Source organism: Neomonachus schauinslandi, chromosome 15 (genome assembly GCF_002201575.2).
Source record: "Neomonachus schauinslandi chromosome 15, ASM220157v2, whole genome shotgun sequence".
Lineage (NCBI taxonomy): Eukaryota > Metazoa > Chordata > Mammalia > Carnivora > Phocidae > Neomonachus > Neomonachus schauinslandi.
The window spans coordinates 37,605,836-37,621,180 of NC_058417.1; the positions used below are offsets into that span (position 1 = coordinate 37,605,836).

Genomic DNA, 15,345 nt, shown 5'->3' on the forward strand with positions numbered 1-15,345 from the left:
TTTCTTTCTTTCTTTCTTTCTTTCTTTCTTTCTTTCTTTCTTTCTTTTTCCCTCTCTCTTTCTTTCTTTCTTGTTGGTTGCTTGGAGTTTATTTTCCACTTGGTGCAAGTCTCCCAGTTACAGGGTGTCAGGAAGGCTCGCATGTGGAGCTTGGATAGTAAAGGGGGGGTTCTGCAGGGGAGACCAGGAAAGGCCGCTCCACCACCTCGGTGCACCTGGCCTTCACCCCATTTCTTAATTGGGTTGTTTACAAGTATTTTTACTTTTGAGTTGCAAGAGTTCTTTATATATTCTGAACACCAGTTCTCTATCAGATCTGTATTTTGCAAATCATTTCTCCTAGTCTGTGGCTTGCCTGTTCTCAACAGGGTCTTTTGACAAGCAGACATGGTGAAGTCTCATCCGTTAATATTTTCTTTTATGCTCTTTGTATCCTCTTGTTAAAGAAAAAACTACATATAACACTGGTTAAAGAACAAGGGTAAGGAAGACTTTATTTAAGGGGGACCTTGCAGTGGGGGAGAGAGAGGGACCTCAACTCTGAGAACAGCATGGCAATTTATAGCCAAGCAGCAGGGCGGGGGCCCGGGGCGGGGGGGGGGGGGGCTGCGGGGGTGGATGGAAAATTACTCAGAGGAAACATCAGGGGCAAGGGGGGATTTCTGGCTAAACTGACTTTACAGGATAGTGACCGACGGCAGGCCAGGATGATCAGACTTCGCCTACAGGGCGGCGGGGGATGAGGAAGCTGATCAGATATTGAGGGTGATCAGATCAGATTCTGATCCTGGCTAAACTGGCTTAACAGGATTCTTGGCGAAAGTTGAACAAGGCAGCTCTCGGCCTTAGCACCATCTTTTTGGAAACCTCTGCGCAAAGACAGCCAAGTGGAGGAAGAAGTGAATGCCCTGAAGTGTAAGAGAAGATGAGGCAGAGGCCCAGTAAACTGCTAGCTTACGCACTCATGGAGTCATAGGAGCAGAAATAAGGAAAGCCAGAGGCCAGGGACAATGGTATCAATGGTTGGACTGCATGCCTACCTTCTAGAGCTTGATTCAATGGGTATAGGACATCCATCACCATCTGATCTCAACGCCCACCTTTGAGAGACCCTCATTGCTCATACCAAAACAGTCCCTTTTGTGCTGGCTTCCACAGCACATATACTAAAATTGGAACCAGAACAGTCCCTTTTGGTCCTTTGCCCTGGAACTATGACTTTCGGGACTAACTGTTTCCATTTGTGGCTGAATGTAACACATGTACAATAAATCATCTCTTCTGCTGTCTTCGCTGAAGGAAAAAAAATTGGACAAGGCAGACAAGAACTCAGAAATCCCAAAGTCAGGGCCTAGTTGAAAAAGAGCTCAGAAGAGTCCGTCCAAAGTTTTGATTGTGGCGAGAATCTCCTGGTCACTCACTAAGAAACCTTTGCCAACCCTCAAGACAGAAAGCCATTTTCCCATGTTTTCCTTTAACAGTTTGTCCATGATCCTTCTTGAATTTTTTTGAGACAATCATTTAAGTATTGGACAGGGCAAGGTCATTTAAAAAGGGGAAACCTGGGGCGCCTGGTGGGCTCAGTCGTTAAGCGTCTGTCTTTGGCTCAGGTCATGATTCCAGGTCCTGGGATCGAGCCCCGCATCGGGCTCCCTGCTCAGCGGGAAGCCTGCTTCTCCTTCTCCCACTCCCCCTGCTTGTATTCCCTCTCTCTCTGTGTCTCTCTCTGTCAAATAAATAAATAAAATCTTTTAAAAAAAAAAAAAGGGGAAACCTATCTGTAGAAATGTGTGTAGCTTGGTGTCACAGGCATCAATACTCACAACTCTAGTCCAGGTCACGTACAACCGGGAAGAGGTGGTCATGCCAATCAAAATGCTTAAGAAACAGGGGCGCCTGGGTGGCTCAGTTGGTTAAGCGACTGCCTTCGGCTCAGGTCATGATCCTGGAGTCCCGGGATCGAGTCCCGCATCGGGCTCCCTGCTCGGCAGGGAGTCTGCTTCTCCCTCTGACCCTCCTCCCTCTCATTCTCTCTGTCTCAAATAAATAAATAAAATCTTTAAAAAAAAAAAAAATGCTTAAGAAACAATGAGGGAGTTACAGAGCAATGATAGTCTCTGATTCACTGATCTGCATGTTCTGCAGTTGGGCCATTAGCCCAGAACATCTGGCTGGTTCCCTGGTTACTAAGAAGTGAGTCTTCCGGTATTCTAAAGAGCCTTAAATAGTGCACACTTCAGGATGTCACTGAAATCATAGTCTCCTGAAGGCTTAACCGTAGTTTTCTGCTGTGTAACGAAAGCTTCTGTAATGAGACCACCTTGTGTTCACTGTCACAATACGTACTTTAAATGGTGGCCTTTTAATTACTAGGGTGAGAAGGTGGAGGTGGCTAGGCGTGATGAAAGCAACTTCAAATATTGTCCGGCATGTGTCTGTCAAAACAGAGACACCATAAAAAGGGCAAGAAACTGAAGACATTTGACCAAATATGTGTATTGGTAGAATTATGTTTACTGGGTTGCTGACAACTGCCATCCTTTTTTTTTTAATTAATTAATTTATTATTTGAGAGAGAGAAAGTGCTAGGGAGGGACAGAGGGAGAGAATCTCCAGCAGATTCCCCACTGAGCATGGAGCTCGACGCCGGGCTTTATCTCAAGACCCTGAGATCATGACCTGAGCCGAAATCAAGAGTGAGATGCTTAACTTAACCCACTGAGCCACCCGGGCATCCCAGACAACTGCCATCCTATATGGAGCACCCGGTGTGTGTCTAGCACATAGTAGTCATCCTGTATCTTGGCTACTATGGACAAATGAGTGAATGAATACAAGAATGCAAGAAAACTCTTTCCCAGCCACTGTAAAGAGAGAGCAAACATGCCAAAGTGCTCGCTCCTCAGAAATTTCAACCCAAGAGGTAGGCCACATGTATATACATTTGAAAATTCATATATAAATACTTCTCATAGAGCAACAAGTTTCTATGGATCATTATGTACTTATCCCCATTCCCTCTCCAAACTCTTAAAGTGTATAACTCTTAAAGGACAAAGAGAAGACTGGACAGGGAACAGAAGAACCATGCCAAACAGTTTTCAAAGATGGAAAGGAGGGGTGGGGGTGACTTTAGCACAGCAGAGGAAGCTGAAACCCAAGTGCTAGCTGAGCCAGTGGTTCCCAATCTTGGGTGCACATTAATGTCACCTGGGAGAGAAACAAATCGGAAGGCCTAGGTTCCACTAGGCATCAGTAGTTTAAAAATCTCTCTAGGTGTTTCAGCTCAGGTCATGATCTCCACGGTCCTGGAATCAAGCCCCGTGTCGGGCTCACTGCTCAGCACATGCTTGAGGATTTCTCTCCCTCTCCCCCTCCCCCACTTAAATAAATAAATAAATCTTTTAAAAAAAAATCTCTCTGGGTATATGGCAGTTGTCAAAAACTTAAACATGGAGTTACCATATGATTCAACAATTCTACTTCTGGGTATATACCCCAAAGAATTTAAAGTAGACACAAACAGTTATGTGTGTATCTGTCTTCCTAGCAGCATTATTCAGAATAGCCAAAAGGTGGAAGCAACCCAAGAGTCCATCAGTGAATGGATAAACAAAATGGGATATATCCATACAACGGAACATTATTCAGCCTTAACAAGGAAGGAAATTCTGACATGCTTCCCCACTGGGGAACTTGGAAAACTTTATGCTAAGTAAAATAAGCCAGACATAAAAACCAGATATCGTAGGATTCCACTTACATGAGGTACCTAGAGTAGTCAAATTCATAGAAAGTGGAATGGTGGTTTTCAACAATGAGAGCTGTGGAGAGGGACACAGAAGAGAACCGATTAATGTGTGAGGAACCCTGGGAAAGTGGACTTCCTGAGAAGAAAATTTGGAATCACCAGGAAGGGCTGAGGAGTGGAGCAAATAGGGAATTTGGGTGAAAGTCTGTATATAGAATGGCTAAGATCCTTAATCTGTATCTCCAGCCCCACAGGTGAAAGATTTGTTGGAGAAACTGGATCTGTGAGGCTCCTCCAATTCCAACTGGGTGGCCAAGGGCTTTCAGAATAGCAGTGGGGATTAAACAAAAGTCTGCATGTTGAAAAGTGGGGTCACCAATACCCTTCCTCCTTCTTCTCCTGCTCCCAAGATGCCAGCATCAAGGAGATATCCCAGGCAGGAGATCTCAGGATTTTTCTATGGAGAAACTGAATGGCCCAAGGAGTCAGGGAAGATGGTGACCCACAGATATAGACATTTGGAAGTTCCCAAATGAAAAGGCTGGGTCACTGTTGGAAAGCCCACAAGGGAGTTCACTAGTCAACAAGCCTACCCAAAAACAGAGCTTCCAATGGCCTTTAACCTATTAGAGGGAAAAAAGGCAATGCTTGGAGAAGAACACTTCAGAAACAACAATTATTTTAAAGAAACAAGAGAAAAAAATGGTATCCATAAAACTAGAACAGGCTGTAATGACAAAAAAAGCAATTGGGGCACATGAGAAAACTGAAATCCAAAAGCCAACAAAAAAGTGGAAAGACGGGGCACCTGGGTGGCTCAGTTGGTTGGGTGTCTGCCTTTGGCTTGGCTCATGGTCCCAGGGTCCTGAGATCGAGCCCTGCATCGGGCTCCCTGCTCAGCGGGGAGTCTGCTTCTCCCCCCACCCAAATAAATAAAATCTTTAAAAATAATAATAAAAAAAAACTACTAAGAGGAAAGTGCCCCTAACCTTTCAGAGAGGGAATTGCACAGTGTCAGAAATAATAAACTCTTCAGATCAGGCAGACATGTCCCTTCAAATTGTAGGAAAGCCTCCGTTAGAAGTTAGTCTAGAAAAGGTGGGTAGGTATTTTTAAAAGATGTCTCTTCCTTGAGCTACAAACAAATGTCTACCCGTGATCGCTGTGTGTGAACATGTTGACTTCCAGCAGACACAAAACTCCCTGAGGACAGGGGCCCTATTTCATGTTTTCATTCAAAGCTGTCTTGCATGTACTATACTAAGCTCTCTCAAAAAAACATATTGTATGAACCTCTTTGTCTGTACTCTCATACATCAGATTGCTAAACTTGTGTTCATAGCTCTCACACCTAATTATTTTATTTTATTTCTTTATTAAAGAGATTTATTTGAGAGAGCACAAGCAGGGATGAGGGGCAGAGGGAGAGGGAGAAGCAGACTCCTGGCTGAGTAGGGAGCCCGAGGTGGAACTCTATCCCAGGACTCCAGGACCATGACCTGAGCTGAAGGCAGAGGCTTAATGGACTGAGCCACCTGGGCACCCCTCTCATACCTAATTTTAGATTTAGAATTTCCTTAGGGACTTTGATTTAATTGAAGCCCAACAGGGTCCTCCAGGGGTCTCAGCTAAGTGTCATTGGAATGTAGGGGAAACTATAGTGTTTCAGTACAAGAATGAGTTGAGAGTTCCTTGTCTTCTCTATTAACTCTGGCTGGGAGTTGAGAGGTACAGTGCATTTCCTTGCTTCCATGTAATGGAAGTAAAAAAGGGAGGAGGAAGGGGGCACCCGGATTTGAACCAGGGACCTCTTGATCTGCAGTCAAATGCTCTACCCCTGAGCTATACCCCCATGCCCTAATATCCTTCTCTTCCTTGTCCACTGAAGGTGACTCAGTACCATCAGGTTCCACCCACACTGGAGCTCTGGCGAGCTTTGTGTTCTAAAGCTCCACCTTCTTTTGTATCCATCATCTGCTTTGCCTTTTCTCTTGGCCACCAATAAACTGGGTGGGGACACTTGAAAAATGACATCCTGGAAACTAGCTGAAAAGGAAACTGACAGCACCAGCGGAGAAAATGTCCACAAGCACTGTGTCAGAATTACCATGGTAGAATCCAGAGGCTAAAAAGCAACCCTAGATATCCCCTTGTTCACTGCCCTGACTCTTGATGGATTGAGGGTGGAAAGGAGAAGGAAGATGTCAGTTAGTTTGGCTGGGATGACGCTCAGGAAAATCAGGAAATCCTTCTCAGGGCAACCAAGGACAATCTCTTTGGACAAACCGCCTGTCCTTTCTTGATGGGCAAACAGCAGCCAGCTTCTAGCCTGGGGCACTGCTGCTCCCTGAGCTTTGTGGAGGCTGAGGTGCGCAGCGTCGTTCCTTCTTCTGACATGGGTCCGGGAGAACGGAGGCCTCCTTTCAAGCCTGGCACTCGTGGGCATGGAGTGTAAGGGAGCAGGTCTGAGGATGCCCTCTCTCCTCCCACCTCCTCTCCAAAGGCCAGAGAAGCTGAGGGTGGAGACACTAGCCCCCCCCCCCCCCACCTCAGGAAAGAAACAGCACACTTGGAAACACAAATAACATCATTGTTTATATAAAAATAGCATTAAGAATTCATCTAAACATCTGTCTTCTATTCAGGTCAAGGGGTGGGAAGGGAAGAGATGCTGTTAGAAGAGAGGGAATTGGGTGACCTCTCCAAAGACAGACGGGCGCTGGCGGAGGGCTGGGGTGTTCCGGCGATAGCCAAACCGACCATTGAACCCCTTGATCGTTTTCAGTTCAGCATTGTAGTGATCATGCCCGGTCACCTGCTGGAGGGAATGCCCTTGGGGGCAGAGAGAGAGGCCTGAGCCCCCATTCAGCCCCCTCTTGCTTTGCCCCTGCTCCCACGGGGCTGGTATAGAATGTGCTCCCCATGTCCCAGCTGAACCCTCCATCCTCAAACGTCTCAAGCCTCTTGATTAAAAGCCAAGGGTTGATGAAGTCCAGGAGACAGACAGCTTTCTAGAAACCAACCCGCACACCAGGAGTAGCACACAGGAGGAGCGTGAATGCTATGTGCTAAGATAGGAGGGGACAGAAACTTCTGGGCTTGGCTGAACTTGCTTTGCTGCCAGGAAGACTGCAAATATTTCACCCTTGCTTCTGACCCATGTGGAGAAAATGGATGAGCTCAATTTGGCCAAATGGTGCAAAGGGTCATGTGACTAGGGTGTGACCAAAGGGCGTTGGGGTTGGGGTGGGAGGAGGGTTCACACTGTCCGAAAAACCTCTCTCAACCCTTCCTTTCCTGTTGCTCAATTGGGCCTGGAAAAGGAGCAGGACACAGCCTGTTCAGGGAGCAGGGAGGGGAACATGGGCTTTCGAGTTGGAAGGAGTGGAATTCCGATCCCAACTACCCTCCTCAGCCAGTCACCTCACCTCCCTACACTTGTTTGCCCCGCTGGAGCGCGGGGAGAGCGTGAGCGTAAAACCCACCTGAACTTCAGCAGGTGCTTAGTCCCTAAATAGAAGGAGCATGGTGACACCATCAGCTCACGTCTGAGAAGAAAAGGTGGGGACACAGTCCCAAGGCCTCTCCCCCACCCCCCCAAACCAGGGCTCTCTGTGGCCTGATTTCTCTCTCTGAACTGGGGACCTCACACCACTCTTCCAGGGGGATCCACGTCGAGGCTGAAAAGCCAGGTGGCACTTGCCTGCCCCTGCCCAGTTTCTCCTGTTCAGGTATCTCTGTCCTTCCCCAAAAATGTGGAAATAATCCACTATCCAGCCGTCTCTTCCTGTGCCACCGTGATCCTGAGAGTGAGGGAGAAAACACAAGACTGTCAGCCACCATGCTGAGAGGTGCACACGCAAAACTCCCTTTGGGCTTGTTGCAGGGGGAGAGAGCCGAGGTCCCAGCCAGGGGTCGCCAGGTCAGACAGATTAGATATGAATACACGTAGTGACCTATTGCCTCTCAGGGAGAGGCAGCCTAGGTGCGCAGTTAAAGGCTCAGGGTCTGGGTGCCTGGGTGGCTCAGTTGGTTAAGCGACTGCCTTCGGCTCAGGTCATGATCCTGGAGTCCCGGGATCAAGTCCCACGTCAGGCTCCCTGCTCAGCAGGGAGTCTGCTTCTCCCTCTGACCCTCCCCTCCTCCCTCTCATGCTCTCTGTCTCTCATTCTCTCTCTCGCAAATAAATAAAATCTTAAAAAAACAAACAAAAGGCTCAGGGTCTGCTGCCAGACAGACTGGTTACTATCCCAGCTCTGTCACTAACAAGCTGTGTGACCCTAGGCCAATGACACAGCTTCTCGGGACCTCAATTTCCTCCTCAGTAAAAGGAGGGTTGCTGTCAGATTTAAGTGAGATAATTCAAATAAAGGGCCTGACATAGTAAAGGTTCCTTTTTTTTTTTTTTTAAGATTTTATTTATTTGAGAGAGGGAGAAAATGAGCAGGGGGAGGGGGAGCAGGGGGAGAAGCAGACTCCCTGCTGAGCAGGGCGCCCCAGGTGGGGCTGGATCCCAGGACCCCAGGATCACGACCTGAAGGCAGACGCTTAACCAACTGAGCAATCCAGGTGCCCCTAATTTACTTTAAAAATAAGCAATATCACAAAACAAAAACCCCATTATCTTTATGTAAATAATAAGTGTAAAAATGACAGTTGTGATGATTAAACCCTTATAAAATGGTACATAGGGGCACCTGGGTGGCTCAGTCGTTAAGCGTCTGCCTTCGGCTGAGGTCATGATCCCAGGGTTCTGGGATCGAGTCCCGCATTGGGCTTCCTCCTGGGCGGGAGGCCTGCTCTCCCTCTCCCACTCCCCCTGCTTGTGTTCCTGCTCTCGCTATCTCTGTCTCTGTCAAATAAATAAATAAAATCTTAAAAAATAAATAAAATAAAATGGAACATAGAAAGTTTCCAAATTGTGCACACCATATTATTTTCAAGCTTTTAAATACTCAAGTTTTTCTCTTTTTTCCTCTCAGACTCTGGTTCCTTTGGTCATAAAAATTAGGCAAGTAGAGAGCCCGTACACACTCCAGCATGGGACATACAGACAGGTCCATACACATACAATGCACACACCCAAACACCAAGACCACACACACACACACGCACACCACCACCCCCAAGATTTGTTCACAGAATAACCCCCATTAACCCCGCCTGTCCCCTCCCCATACCACTGTGACATATGTACACAAATACTGAAGGCCAAAGTGTTGGGGAAAGTAGCAGCCATCAGCAAATAGGGACAGGATCTTTGATCCGGGTAGGACTCTGCTGAGGAGAGGCAACACCCACGAGGGAAAAGGCCGGGGGAGAAGCGAGGTCCGCAGAGGTTTGGGAAGTTTCCTTCCCACCTGCTCACAGAAAGTCCCATCGAGCGAGCCCCCCCCCCCCCGCGGCCCCGGTAATTGTGACATCACCAAAGGAGGGCGCCCCGCCTGGAGGGTCTAGGCGTTGCTTTGTCTCGTTCGCTGAAGTCACAAGGATTTTCGCGCTTTTAGAAAATCTGCGGGTCCGTAACGTCAAAAAGGACAATGAAACCGATTGGTTTGGCCGAGGCGGGCTTCAAGCCCCGTTCCCTAAGGTTTGCAGAAACCCCAAATGAGATCGCTCTCAAATTCGGGGGTGGAAAGGGATTCCGTGAGCTCAGTGAGCTCAATCCGGGTCCGCGGCCTGCGCTAGTTCCCTTTCATGGCGAAAGCCGAGGGGGCGGGGTCGGGAATGGGGGGGGGCCCTCCCGAGCGGTAAGATGCCCGGATTTGGGAAGTCGCGCCCCTCCACCAGGGTCAATCTCTGCGGGGACAGCCGGTGGGATCGTCCGGGGCGCTCTTCTAATAACCTGTTGGGTTTTCCGCAGAATGGGCGGAACCACGCGGCTCTGGAAGTACCGGCGGGCGTGGTGGTCCTGCTGGGCGTTGTAGGGCGGAATCGCCGACCAGAGCTTGGGCCTCAGGAGCTCATAGGCGCGGGCCTTGGTGCTCACCGCCACGCCGTCCAAGACGAAGCTCTTCTCCAGCCGCAGAGGACACTCGCACAAGTGCGACATCCCAACCACTGCAGCCTCCCAGGGCCCTTCTGGTGGGAGTGGAGGGCCCTAGCTAGGCAGGGGCTCCCCTGCGCATTGGTCGCATTGTTACGTGGTGCGGTGTCAAAGACTCCTGTGACACAGACCGTACCGTCCCACCCAACAGGGTGGGCTCTCAGGGCTGTGCGGCCGAGGCCGAGTTACTCGCAAGGCCCTGAGGCGAAGGGTGACTAAGAGCAGACCATGCAGGAGGCATTGGATTTTGGAGAGGGTATTACTGAACTCTGGTGGTGCGAACGCAGGCCCACTCCTCCTCCTCCCCCCTCCCCACCTTACTATATACATTTACCAAACTCAGTTCCGGGGAAGAGCTCCTACCCAGAATGGGTCAGAAAGAGTTCAGATACCATCTACTTGCAACTCTCATTTTTCGTAATTCTAAATTGAAGCTCAGAAACATTGCGATATTCCCTAAATCCATTTAGTGGCAGATCCAGAACCAGGATTCAGGTCTCCCGACTTCCACTAAGTCCACTTAAAGCACTTCTCCCCACCTAATTATTTTCATCAGCCGGTACTCCTCTTCCTCCTGTTTAAAACTTTTTTAAAAACCAGGAGAGCCCGAATGGGGCTCCCTGCCCAGGGAAAGTCTGCTTCTCCCTCTGCCCCTCCTACAGCCTGTGCTCTAATAAATAAAACCTTTTAAATCTTTAAAATCTTTTTAAAAACCCAGCAGATCGGGCGCCTGGGTGGCTCAGTTGTTAAGCGTCTGCCTTCGGCTCAGGTCATGATCCCAGGGTCCTGGGATCTAGCCCCGCATCAGGCTCCCTGCTCGGCTGGGAGTCTGCTTCTCCCTCTCCCTCTCCCCCTGCTTGTGTTCCCTCTTTCGCTGTGTCTCTGTCAAATAAATAAATAAAAATTTAAAAAAATAATAAATAATAAAAAAAAAACCCAGCAGGTTAACACATTACCCTATTTTTTCCTCTAATTTTGTGGATGTGACAGGATACAGCAAATCATGAACGAGTTCCTCTCGTTGCCGTGATTACAGGCAACTTTTTATTTCCAAAATTTCCCCCTTGAATAATAAACCCTTACATAGATGCTTTACACATCAAGGTGCCTTACTCAGTGCCCCTCACACCACCTCTACGAGGTGCTATTATCCTAACACGAGACAGAACACGAGACAAAAGGATCAGGGAAATCTTTGATATTCACTATTATATGAAGGCACATTATTTTTTTAAGATTTGAGAGACTGTGAGAGAAGTGCGGCATCAGAGGGGAGAGGGAGCAGACTCTGGGCGAACAGAGCGGGGCTCAATCCCAGGACCCTGAGATCTTAACCTGGACAACTGAGCCACCCGGATGCCCCAAAGACACATGTACTCCCATCTATACACAAACCCCACTAATCCTAGCAATTTAATGCTCAGCATACTTCATGTTTCTGTACTGACAGGTAAATTCCCAGAAATCTGAAATTACAGGAAGTCTATAGTTTGAGTCCATTCTATTAGAATTTGGAAAGAACCTGGCAGACAGAAAAGGCAGGGAAAGAGGCCCAGCCCTCACACCTCTTATTTGAAGCAGGAAGGTGAGACATTTCATACAGAGCTCACACAAGGGGATAAAAAGCATTAATTTTATTAATTTTTTAGATATTGAGAGCAAGCAAGCACAAGCGTTGGGGGGCGGGGGGAGCCTGATGCTGGGCTCAACCCAGGGCCCTGGGATCATGATCTGAGCTTAAGGCAGACACTTAACCCACTGAACCACCCACGTACCCCAAAAGAATTTTAAACGGAGGACCTGGGGACTTCACGTCACATCAAAGACTTCAAATTCACCAGGGTGGAGGATAGGGTAGGAAGACAGGTCTGTTTTAAGAGACTTCTGGATTCAATATTCCTAAAACCAAGATAGGCTCAGTCTAGACAGCCCTGGTTCTCAATCTTGGCTGCACCTTGGAATCTCCTGGGGATCTTCAAAAAGTACTGATGCCTGGGTCCTACCTCCACAATGACTTAATTAGGTCTGGGACATTGCCTGGACACGTTTCTTAACTCCTCTGGTTGAGATCCACTGATTAGGTCTAGTACATTCCATCCTGGATCTTGGAAGGACAAAAGGGTAGTCATCTTACCAAGTGAGTATGTGCTAGGGTCTAGGCATACTCTAATCTTCGGCCTTACAAAGAACATCTAAGGCTGAGTATTTTCAGATACTAGATGTGTGAACACAAATTTTGGTCTAAAAAGCCTATTCCAACATCTAACATCTTTAGGCCAGACTATTGACCCAAACCTGCTGAATGCTCATTTTTCCCCCTCAGGCCCCAAATGTCACATAAAGGGTTTAGGAAGAAAAGCACAATGTCCGATGCTTTCAAGCAGAATTTGCCAAGGTTTACGCCCACTGTTGGTTAATTACATCAACTTTTATTCATGAATTAGGGTTTGGCAGGTACATTATACAGCTATCCTGTCAAAACGTTTTGATAGCAAAAACAATGCAGGTACTTTTAGTAACTTATCTTCCACAAGAGCAAATTTACATGGCAATTGTGTGTTAGGTTTTACAAACACAGTCCTTTAGGTGCTGGTTTACCCAAAGAAACCTGTAACTGCAAGTGTGCACATATACACACACCTGGTCCTTCCTCACATCACTCTGTGAACTCCGTGTGTGTCCACCATCTGACCACTCACTCCACCTTATCTCAAATTAAGCACACTGCAGATACTTGGGGTAACCTCTCATCAAACAAACACTATCTACTGTCCGCAATTTACTTTTGTAAGGACTCCAAACACAAGTAAGTTTTTACAGCAGAAATTGGGAAGTCCGAAAGTTTCATAGAGTCACAAAGCACAAGTACTGCATTGAGCAATTTCATTTTACAGAAGGTTAGGGGGCGTCAAGAAGAGTGACAGAACAAGAAGGCAAACACCGAGAACAAATAATTTTTAATTAACAAATACACCAAAGAATCATGCAATGCTGCCAGCATTGGATGCAATCCTAGGCCACAAGTCTGCACACTCCTTTGCGACTGGTCCTGTGATAGCAGAACCTACATAAAAAAAAGAATGAGACGACAGATAAGATCGGATAGGTCCAGAGATTAAATCATCCCATCTCAAAGACCCAGGCATCACTGTGCTTTCTTTCTTACCTTTCATTTCACCTTTGTTGTTTACTATGACCCCCGCATTATCTTCAAAATAGAGAAACACACCATCTTTTCTCCGGTATGACTTTCGTTGTCGAATTACCACTGCTGGATGCACTAAGAGGGAAAACAGGACAGCAGTCACTTACCTGTCAAGTAAGTGACACCACAAGAAAGCAGTTTACATCTCATCCAGTTCCCCAACATTTCCCACTTGAACAGAATGTAGACTCACCGTTTGCTTTTTATTTCCTAAAAGCAAGTGTGAAAAAGCAAATACCAATCACCCTTTAAGGAAAGACCTTACTCCAAGTCAAACAGCCAGCACTTCCTCCAAGTGTAAATCTATAGTCTTTTTAGAACAATTAACAACACACTAGTAGCAGGAAACTTGCCAAGCACCTTCTATACTTGTTCCCATTTCACCCAACAGGTGGATACTGTTAAGATCCTAGTACCACAGGGGGCGCCTGGGGGGCTCAGTCGTTGAGCGTCTGCCTTCGGCTCAGGTCATGATCCCAGGGTCCAGGGATCGAGCCCCGCATCGGGCTCCCCGCTCTGCAGGAAGCCTGCTGCTCCCTCTCCCACTCCCCCCTCTCGTGTTCCCTCTCGCTGTCTCTATGTCAAATAAATAAATAAAATCTTAAAAAAAAAAAAAAGATCCTAGTACCACAAAACGGGAACCCCTTTGGGCCTGCGTAAGTAGAGGCCAAGCTCTTAACTCATTAGGCAATATTCCATCCCAGTATATATCAAAACCTCCAAGAAAGTACATACCTTGATCTAAAAATTACTGCTTTTGAAAGTTTGTTGGGATTAAATATGTACTATTTTAGATTTTAGGAAGAGAAGCTCATTTACACACAAATTTTTTTTTTTAAGATTTTATTTATTTATTTGACAGAGAGATAGACAGAAGAGCACAAGCAGAGGGAATGGCAGAGGGAGAGGGAGAAGCAAGCTCTGCACTGAGCAGGGAACCCTAGTGGGACTCGATCCCAGGAACCTGAGATCATGACCTGAGCCGAAGGCAGACGCTTAACCATCTGAGCCACCCAGGCGCCCATTTACACACAAATTTAACCAAAGAAACCTACAACTAAAGATGCACATATACGTATACACACTCCTTGAGCCCCAGGAGTACATCCCAGGATCTTGACCACACACTCTACACCTTATCTCAAATGCCCAACTGCAGGCACATGTGTTATTAGAGCAAAAACTTGGAATTAACCTATCTCATGGCAAATACACAAAAACAGAATTATTTAAAAATGATTATGTCCGGGCGCCTGGGTGGCTCAGTTGGTTAGGCGACTGCCTTCGGCTCAGGTCATGATCCTGGAGTCCCGGGATCGAGTCCCGCATCGGGCTCCCTGCTCGGCGGGGAGTCTGCTTCTCCCTCTGGCCCTCCCCCCTCTCATGTGCTCTCTCTCATTCTCTCTCTCAAATAAATAAATAAAATCTTTAAAAAAAAAAAAAAAAAAATGATTATGTCCATCTGTAACTTTTCACATGTAGGACAACAATCATTTATGAAGCAAAAAGAACGAGTTATGGGAAGGCCATGGTCCCATTTAAAAAGTAAAGTTTACAAGCTAATTTTTTGCACATTAAGGCAAAAAGAAAAGACAGGGCACCTGGGTGACTCAGTTGCTTAAGTATTTGCCTTTGACTCAGGTCATGATCTCCGGGTCCCAGGATCAAGCCCTGCATCGGGCTCCCTGCTCAGCGGGGAGTCTGCATCTCCCTCTACCCCTTCCCTCCCACTTGTGTGCTCGCCCTCTCTCAAATAAATAAGATAAAATCTTAAAAAAAAAAAAAGGCAACAAAATATTAACCGCGATCATCCCTTGGAAATCTGAAAGTAGGGTAATTGAAATTTAATTTCTGAGGCACCTGGGTGGCTCAGTTGTTAAGCGTCTGCCTTCGGCTCAGGTCATGGTCCCAGGGTCCTGGGATCGAGCCCCGCATCGGGCTCCCTGCTCAGCGGGAAGCCTGCTTCTCCCTCTCCCACTCCCCCTGCTTGTGTTCCCTATCGCTGTCTCTCTCCGTCAAATAAAATCTTAAAACAAAAACAAAGACCCGGAGATCAAGAGTCACATGCTCTACTGACTGAGCCAGCCAGGCACCCCTACTCATAACCATTTAAATTCTCACAAATGACCACTCTAGTAGGTGAGTGAGATCACACACCAATTCAGGACTCTGGACTTCCAGAAATGCCCCTTTCCACATTTCTGTCTGTTATATGTAAGTCTAAGGTGAGGGGATGTATTCATTCAGCAGAAACAAGGACAAGTAGGGGCACCTGGGTGGCTCAGATGGTTAAGCATCTGCCTTCGGCTCAGGTCATGATCCCAGGGTCCTGGGATCGAGCCC

The 15,345-nt window shown here is 47.2% G+C and overlaps 2 protein-coding genes and 1 non-coding gene across 3 annotated transcripts in view; all 3 read right to left on the reverse strand.

Annotated features, from left to right (window-relative positions):
• Positions 1-5,531: 5,531 nt before the first annotated feature.
• On the reverse strand, positions 5,532-5,603 carry TRNAC-GCA. The gene has a single exon. It is a non-coding gene; the product is annotated as a tRNA-Cys (tRNA).
• A 717-nt stretch (positions 5,604-6,320) lies between these two features.
• C15H17orf98 (chromosome 15 C17orf98 homolog) lies at positions 6,321-9,803 on the reverse strand. The gene is made up of 3 exons (XM_021704523.2): positions 9,597-9,803; positions 7,455-7,554; positions 6,321-6,583 (listed from the first exon to the last, which is right to left on the reverse strand). The coding sequence occupies exons 1-3, from the start codon at positions 9,801-9,803 to the stop codon at positions 6,426-6,428; spliced, it is 465 nt and encodes a 154-aa protein (XP_021560198.1). The 3' UTR covers positions 6,321-6,425.
• A 2,934-nt stretch (positions 9,804-12,737) lies between these two features.
• Positions 12,738-15,345, reverse strand: part of RPL23 (ribosomal protein L23) — a 5,999-nt gene continuing 3,391 nt past the window's right edge. The window contains exons 4-5 of the mRNA XM_021704522.2: positions 12,964-13,077; positions 12,738-12,861 (exon numbers count right to left, since the gene is read on the reverse strand). Coding sequence (XP_021560197.1) covers positions 12,779-12,861; positions 12,964-13,077 — 197 coding nt within the window. The 3' untranslated portion in view covers positions 12,738-12,778. The remainder of the gene's footprint in view (positions 12,862-12,963; positions 13,078-15,345) is intronic.